The following is a 9,184-nucleotide window of genomic DNA, read 5'->3' as shown; positions in this document are numbered from 1 at the left end:
AGACAAGGCTGGTGAAGAAGCTGAAAGACTCCAGAATTTCTTGGAAGATATTCTATTTTGGCCCAAACCTTGGCACCTATATGTATACGTTGTGATAGTCAAGTGGCAATAGGCAGGGCAGGGAGCGTTATGTATAACGAAAAATCTCATCACATACGACAGAGACACAATACCGTTAGATAACTACTCTCTAGTGGTGTTATCACGATTGACTACGTATAGTCAAGAGATAACGTGTCGGATCCACTTACAAAAGGCCTATCTAGAGAGGCAGTTGAAAGGTCATCGAAGGGAATAAGGTTATGGCCTAGGACAAGTCATCATGGCGGTAACTCTACCTAGCAGACTGGACATCCCAAGAGCTAGGTTCAAAGAGATTAAACAAAGTTATGAATGATGGTTCAACATTGTCAAATAACTCAACTCATTCTCGTGATGAAGACAATGTTGAGAAATTAGGGTAAAGCATTAAGGCTTTTTGATGAATCAATAAAGCTTAAAGCTTTTTAATGATTTACGAAGTCTGGAAGGAAATGACCAGATAATATGTCCATAGGATTACACGTTTAGAAATTACCAATGTGAGTGTGAAGTGTAAGCCGTTTCAAGGGGAATGAAAGTAAAGGCCCATTTTCTAAGCACTCATGAAACCAGGTGGTGTTCATAGCTCACAACCGTGAGAACCATAGATGGTTAAGAGTTAATTGTGTGACTTATGTTGTCTAGGTATACAACAAAGCTCAACGATTCAAAGATATCAAATCTACCGATTGACCGAATATATCCGATATAAGTTCACTACGAAAAGTTCAAGAGAAACCTACTTTTCTAGATGCAATTAATTCTTGCATGTAAATCACACACTCGTCTGTGCATTCCTTTGTCTTATAGCCATTTCCCATTCATGTGGGGGATTGTTGAGATTAAAAGATTGGTGAATGGGAAATAGAGGGAAGAAAATGGAGGAAAAGTGAGCTCCCTTTTGCTTTGGAAAGAGCAAGTGTCCCTCATTGGTGGTAGAAAAAAAAAGTGAATGTGCTTATATTGAGAAAGCACTTCTCTTGGTGTTAAATGGGTTGGAAAGAAAGTATGCCTCGCGCCGTCATCGTCGCTCGCTCGTTCGGATCGGCTTCGGCTTCGGCTTCTGCACAATTAAAATTCCAGTGTGGTTTACAGCCTTCGAGTGGTTCGTTGTTTCACTGGCTTTTTTGGTACCAACACTCTTGTGAGTTAAATCGTTCAATTCTGGGACAATAATATTCCAGCACCTTGGATACTTGAGGGGAATAATTTTCTTAAGGACACAATATGCATTCAGTGGGCTCGACTTATTTATTTTTCAAATATTATTTCGACATTCTGTTGCTGCTAACTTTCTGTGTTTGTTTTCTGTTTCAGAAAGTTTACTGTTTCATTATTTATAGTAATACAGATTGAATAACAAAAGTTTTGACTAATCTCAATGGAAAAAAACTAATTTTAAAATTAATTTAGAAGTTAAGTCATTTTCTTACACTCCCTCTGCCTGATACAACAAGTAAAAGAAAAAAAAAGAAAAATGAAATTATGTGATAAAGTATTATTCAATAATCTTAATTCTGAATTCTGATTTATCTGGGTAAGGAAAAAACCAGAATTAGAACATATAACATATAAAAAGTTAGAATGATTTTTTGGACGATGGTCACCTAATTAAGGAATATTTTGCTTTTTAATTGTTCGAGCGCAATTTAGCGGTGTTGGTTTTTATTACGAAGATAGAATTTTTACAAAGCTTTTATCTTTATTCATACTTACCCACAAGTAATTTATACTTATAATCTCGTATATTTCACTTCTCCCGCCTCATCTTTTTGCAGAAAATCACTCTACGAAGGGGATGATGTATGACAAACTGATGTTAAAACCATACTAATAACTTAGAACAGTAAATCCATTTAAAAGTTTGTTACGATCAGAAGAAAATGGGAGCTGATAAGTAGTCACGTGAGATGCACGTGTGCATAAGTTAGTTAGATAGTTAAATTTCCGGAAGTTAGTTATAGTTTGTTATAAGTTAGTTACAACTGAATTTCTCTCTTATATGCTGAAATCACAACAATTGTAATGCTTATTCAATTGTATTAGATTCTCAATGGAATATCTCTCCTTTTCTCTCTAAATTCTCGAAATCATTTCTCTTGCTAAGTCATATGTTCAAAAGCAATTCTCTTCATTTGCTCTCTAGGATACTTAGATTTCCTTTAATTTCGTTAGCTAGTATCAAGGTTGCAATTAACTCAGGACCAACTAACATAGATCTTAGTTTGGGGCGACCATCATACCTTGACTATGTCAGAAGATAGGCGCAATTTAATTTAATTAACGCTAATCTCCATTTCTTAAATGATCATATACTAATTGAACAGGACAAAACTCCAAACTCTATCCCACGTGCGACCCTATTTGCCACCTACTACGCTAAAGCAAATAAAAGGCCATCGGAAACAAAGACAGCCGGTTCAGTATTAGGATATTATGATGTTAACAAAAATCAAAAGTTCCAAAGTCTAAAGCATACTCCACTTAATTTGTCTCAATGTCAATCGGGGTTCTCTTTAACAGCTAGTGGCCCCCAAAAGTCTGAAACCCCACATGCCTTGGTCGCAATCTAGAGATTCTTTAGTCTATGTTTTTGTACGGCGCAAATTCCTAACCTTTTCAGGGACATTTTCGTAAATATAATATCCGTGCGCGGCGATATTATCCGCTTTAACGAATCAACTAATCGTCCCCACAAAGTACTCAACAACTTTCTTCCCACTAATCTCCACCAAATTCCAATATTACCCCTCCTCTCTTACTGTACCCTTCTTGACTCCCTCCATCTCTTTCTCCTAATAAACCAAGCTCTGCATATTTTATCCTCCATCTTTATCACTCTTTTTCTCAAAGCTTACACCTTTTTCCTTTGTGTTGCTAGATTCAACCGAAAAATGAGCCGTTTCAGGAGATTTGACCTTATTGAGTACTCTCCTTCTCCTTCTTTCTTCCTTAAAGAATCCTCATTTCTCAGCCCCAAAACCCTACTTCTAAACCCCTCATTCCACATTGAAGATGAGCTTGACACCACTCTCGATCTCCTTTGCCCTAACACTTTCACACCCACTACACTTCTCGATCTCGCCTCCCCCTTTGACGACGTTGATACCATCACTGATCTGATCCAAATCGAAAGAACCCCTTTTTATACCTCCACTCGCCGGGTTCATCGCCGGGTCGGACTCGGTACTGAGTTGCAGAGTCTGTCTGACCGAGTCTCTGAACTCGAGCGGCTGTTCATTGAGGAGAAGAAGAAGAAGAAGAGCAAGAAAGTTGGTGAGAGGAAGTACACGTGGACGGCTGAGATCAAGAGCCCCGAGAAGGACGGGGTTGATCGGAAGTACAAGTGGATTGCTGAGGTTAAAGATGGTAAAAAGAAGGGTGCTTTGGATAAAAGTTACAAATTTACTGCTGAGATCAAAGGGAAGAATGAGGATTCACGTACCTACACTTTCAAAGCATCAAATGCCGGCGGTGATGATTCTGAGAGTGAGAAAAAAGAGAAGAAACATAACAAAAAGAAGAAATGTGAAAAATCTGAGGGTTCTACACGTATAGTTGAGATTGAAGAGCCATCCGATCATGGGGCCCTCGTCTTAAGACAGGTTAACTTTTGACTATTATTACTGGTTACTGTCTCCGGCTCATTGTATGTGATGTTGTTTGAGTGGACATAAATTTTAAGAAAAATTGAAACCTGTGATCGAAAACAACCCTAAGATATTTGTGTCGCTATAACAAATTGTTATTAAATATATAAAGGTATCATTTTTTTGAGACAGACTAAAAACTAAGGTGCATCACATATATTGGGACACATGGAGTATTAAGATTTTGTTGATCAATGTGGGCTCTTTACATTTTCTTTGATGCATATTTGTGTTTTTATTTTTATTTTTTTGTGATGTATAGGTATTTGCGAAGAGGGTGGAGAAGAGAAGGGGAAAGAGGAAGGAGATATCACCACAGGATGCAGCATTAGCTATTCAGATGAGCTTCAGGGCTTACTTGATTAGGAGGTCGCAAGCACTGCGTGCTCTGAGGGAACTGGCCATTGCCAAGACTAAGTTGAAGGAGCTAAGGGCTCTATTCAACAACTTCACTTACCGACGTCGTGTTGCCCGTGATGCTGAGGAGCGTCAGAGGTTCTCTGAGAAGATTATTGTGCTGCTTCTCACTGTTGACGCCATTGAGGTATACATATTTCGTGTTATCTTTCCTGTAGTCGGACTTCTCATTAAACGTTTATACATAGGTTCTTGTTGCTGGTCGTTTGAATCAATTAGCTTATTGGGTTTTAGCTATCTAAGTCGTTTGTATCAATTAGCTTAGCGGGTTTTAGCTATCTAAATCGTACTTACTCTGCTTCATTATATTTTATGTCGTGACGTATGACTTGATACTAAATTAAGGATGTTGATTTGAGTTAGTTTGTTACATTAGTAACTGTGGAAGAAATTATGAAGTACAGTTGAAGAGTTACTCTGATAGAAAACATCACATCAAATTTTATAATTTGAATTGTTAGATGTATTTGGATTTTTGAAAGCTGTGAAAATTTTATGAAATAATGTTAATTGAGTTGTGTCAAACATTTTGGAACGTCTCAAACTGAAAGAAATCAATAAATTGGAGTGGATAGAGTACTAGAATTCTGCAACTTTGAAGTGGTTACCTTCTATAGTTCTCAGATGTTTAATAGTTGTTGCATGGTCTGATCCCCGGAAGTGGCCTTTCAACTTCCCTGTTTTTAGTGGTTCTCCATTTCTTGTTCTTATTTCTTTTTCAACTCTGTTGGATTTGGGGGTATCGGATGGTTTTCAGTACATATAGTTCATCAATAAGAGAGGCATTAGATAGGAAGCCTGGGCCTGACTTTGGAACAACATAAACACGACCTTTGGTACAATTACTTTTTTAGACCAGTTTGTGCTTCTATTTTTGTTATGCATTTTCCATTTTAGATTTTCCTGGTAACTTCAGAATGTACATTATTTGCTTTATCTGACTAGATAGGCAGTGGTAATGGATTAAATAAGGATGCAGCTTATTTATTACTATGCTTCCGTCTTTCCTGGAATTGAAGCCGGGAAACAAGAATTTGCTGACCTCTCAGCTAGTTGTGCTGTAGCTTCCTCACATCCGCAGAATTACGTTGGGTCTGTATTTTGGTAGATGAGCATGAAATGATGCCTACTGCAACCAGAAATTTTATCATCCACTATATTTATTTTCTCTACAAAATCCATACGGAGTTTGTTGATGACATCAATTGTCTGCATATAATGAGATCACATCTTCTCCATATTTGCAATGTGTTATGCGATCTTTGGCTCTCAACCATTTTTAGTGTTCTTGCTTTTATTCCAAAAATGCATTTATCGTACTATTTTCCTTCTGTATTAGGGTGCCGATATAATGGTGCGATCTTCAAAGAAGTCAATGGTGGATGAGTTAGAAGCAATGCTTGATGTTATCGACCCCCAACCTGGCGGGAGGCCTATATCGGTTGCTAGGAGGAGAACATTTGATATGCCTGATGGTGCCATTCAGAAGGAACTTGCAGCTGGTGTTGCTCAAGTTGTTCAAATGCTTGACGAGTCCAATGCTGCTGAATCCTTTGAAGCATGCTTATGAGTCTACTATGACATGTGAGATTCCACTGGTCTTTGGGGTTGCTGGTGTTGTATGTTCTAAGTAGGACTGACGAAGGTGTGAAACTACTACTACTACTACTGTTGTTACCTTTCTTTTATTCTGGATAATGGAGATTATAGCTAGTATGTCATCCTCTTCTTCTTGCATTTTCTGGTATGAAGTTATCACTTGGCTTAACTCTTCCCACTTGTAGGGATATTGTTGATGCATAATGATCATATCAAGTGTTATGCTTGATGTTTCCTTTGTAATCCACATGTATTTCAATATTTTGTGCTCAGACAATGTGCACTAGCATTTCTTTAGTTATTAATAATGTGTGAAACAGGAATCGTGATTTCTATCTGACCTTGACTTGTTGAAGTTTCTATGCCAACTGCTAATGTTAGCGTGGTTGCGTTCAGCTTAGCTGTAAGTGGTGAGCAAATGATTGTGTTGTAAAAATAACTAATTAGTATGAGTATAAGCTTTTAGACAGGCAATACCACTGTTGGTTAGAAGTGAAAATACACTATTTTGTGAGTTGGTGTTGCTTGTGCAGAAAACATAAGAAGGATATGAATCACCTTTTATTGCACTGTAATTTTGTATTAGAATTTTGGCCCCTTTTTCTTCTGGTAAATGACCTTTCCAATTAATAGTGGGGAATTTACCGTATTCAAAAAATTTAAATGTAGAAACTATATCTCCAATTGTACAGCGGCTTCCGTGAAGACCTAATTCTTTTAGGTCTCCTTCACCCTTTGCGGCTGCAATCTCTTCTCCTCAACCGCAGTGGAACGTTCCACCATTCATAATATAGCTTATTGCTGGCCTGTGATTTCTTCTCTGCCTTTGGCGTCATGGTGGAGGGAGAAAGATGCAATACGAGAATTCCCTTTCTCTTTACTGTTTATATCTCTCGTTCTCTGTTGTAACCATGTATCTGCTTTGTTCTCAAATCGTTCATATATGAACTTCTTCTTTTTTTTATTAATAATCTTATATGGCTTAATTACGATATTTAGAGATTTATGATACGGTTTTGATGAGGTCGTTTGCCTACACATTTGGTACTTTCTCAAAATTTTGTGTTACTTTTGTACTGTGCTTTCACATATTCACTAAAGCTAATTTTTTTCTATAAAGCATTAAGGTTAATTTTGTTAAATTCTCCATCTTGCTTTAAATAAGTAAGTCATAATCTAAATTTAATGTATCAGAGATTTAATGTTACTGGTGTTTTCCTTCAAAGAAATTCAGTTGATTGATTGGTAGGGAATATGTTGTTCGTGTGGAGAATGACATTGTTGCCAATTATATGAATATATGAGGCAACTCTCGTCAGTTTTCGGTGGTCATGCTGTCAGGCTGAAAAATAAAATTATTCATGACATGTACTTAGTCTTTTGGTGTATGATATGGAGTCCTAATTAGCACGTCGAGAGTCTAAGCTTCTTACGGTAATGTCCTTTTTACGCTATGAGGTATTATTCCTGAGAATTATTCTATTAGATATTGAGAACTTCTTTCTTCAAAATATTGATTTCAGTTTATATTGTTTATAGTGGATTACTTTTGTAGGATATACAATTTGAATTTGGATTATGGCTTCATGTAAACATGGACACTTCTAAATATGTTGGAAACAAAACAGAATGTGCTTGAAACTCATGCGCTGACATTAATAAAAGTCTAGAAATAAATGTCACTCTTTATTTAGTGACATTAGCTCAAATGTGGTAAATTTCTATGTGACATTTATCTAAATGACGTAAAATAAATGTCGTAAAACTTTTGCCAACATTTAATTAAATGTCAAAAAATTTCCAATCCCAAAATTTCCGACATTTAAGCTAAATGTAAAATAAATGTGGGTTAATGAATTAGTGACATTTATTTAACTAAATACGACACTTATAAAGTGTCGTCATAGGTCTAATTTCTTGTAGTTTTCGCAGCAAAATCGGATCGTTTCTTCTTTTTCAAATCCTCTTCTTTGTTTGGATACTTATTAAAAGCAACAGAATAATTCCTGTACTTGACATCTTATCCGTTGAACCATAAAACTTAGAACAATTTTATTTGATGCAACACCTAGATGATTCCATAAGGGAAACATTTGTACATAACAAATGAAGTACATAACTTGGCTTGGCACAGTACTCCTAATGCTACAGCAAGCATGGACCCATTCCCCACACCCAAACTATAGTTTATACCCAAGCCTAAAGGCAATCAAGAAAGCATTTTTGTTTCGTTCTTTTGGAAAAAAAAAACATTTCTTTCAAACTCAGGAGGAAGGGATGCTAGATAAAGTTAGTAAAATTTAGGGAAATGAAGATAATTCATGGTGCTTTTACAGATTTTACTCCCATCAGGGGAGGCAGTGGCCGAATGCCAACCTCAGTTTGATCAAATAAAGAATTGCCCTGGCAGAGAAATAATAATAACTGGACCTGCTCCACAAGGTTCTGGCTTTGATTTTTATAGTCGTTTCTTTTGCCCAAAGCGTGGAATCAATGAGGTAATTTGCTAGCACTTGAATCTACTGGGAGCACGTATAATATTGTGTTCGAGCAAATCATAGTCACTGAAAATGTGGTACTGAATTGAAGCCACAGTTATATAGATAGTATTCATCATATCTTTGTATAACGACAACTGCATATGTAAACATCTATATGTTTGTATAACTGAAGTTTCTTAGATATCTCACCTATTTCTCTTCTTCCACATATTTTTTTTTAAACAAAACTTTTCAGGATCCTATTTGTTGAAGTGCTCATTGTGCCTTGGCTCCTTATTGGCATAAAAAGCTTGGCAAATGTGACTTTGTTGCTTTAGCGATACTTCCTCTCTTCCTCCAACTTCCCATATCCCCCTTATCAGGAACTAAATGCACAGGCTGAAATTCTTCTTAGAACAATTTTATTTGATGCAACACCAAATATTAATACAAGATCAATAACTGGAACATAGGGACCTACAACTGTGACATTTATTCCTTTAGCTTCATAACATACTTTAAAGGGCTTCACCGGCGTTGTCAATTCCTTTAGCTTCGCAAAGCATACCTCACAAACACCATGCAGCAATAACCGACGGAAGGGGTCTTGAACCCGTAGCACAAGCACCTCTCCATCACCACTCTCCACAAATGCTCGGACACATTGCTACAGTAAAATATCCAAAACCTCTTGTTAATGCTACAGCAAGGATGGACCCATTCCCCACACCCAAACTATAGTTTATAGCCAAGCCTAAAAGAAAATCCATGTTATTTCTTCCTATTACATTAATCTCCAACTCGAGTACGAAGGAGTAGACATCTAAGTTGTTTCACATGAGCATGTAGATTATTTTGCAGATCCAGTAATCCCAAGGTAAATTAAACCAGTTAGCCCGTGGAACAAGCTTAAATTTTCTTTTTTAATAACAATGGGTGTTCGGCCCAGCGTGCGCC

At 36.9% G+C, this 9,184-nt stretch overlaps 1 protein-coding gene across 1 annotated transcript; it reads left to right on the top strand.

Annotated features, from left to right (window-relative positions):
- The first annotated feature begins 2,579 nt into the window (after positions 1–2,579).
- Positions 2,580–6,087, top strand: LOC104242761 (BAG family molecular chaperone regulator 7). Its single transcript, XM_009797840.2, has 3 exons — positions 2,580–3,686; positions 3,994–4,275; positions 5,488–6,087. The coding sequence occupies exons 1-3, from the start codon at positions 2,976–2,978 to the stop codon at positions 5,716–5,718; spliced, it is 1,224 nt and encodes a 407-aa protein (XP_009796142.1). The 5' UTR covers positions 2,580–2,975; the 3' UTR covers positions 5,719–6,087.
- The last annotated feature ends 3,097 nt before the right edge of the window (positions 6,088–9,184 follow it).

This window comes from Nicotiana sylvestris, chromosome 3 (genome assembly GCF_000393655.2).
Source record: "Nicotiana sylvestris chromosome 3, ASM39365v2, whole genome shotgun sequence".
Taxonomy (NCBI): Eukaryota; Viridiplantae; Streptophyta; class Magnoliopsida; order Solanales; family Solanaceae; genus Nicotiana; species Nicotiana sylvestris.
This window is presented reverse-complemented; position numbering and strand designations above follow the sequence as displayed.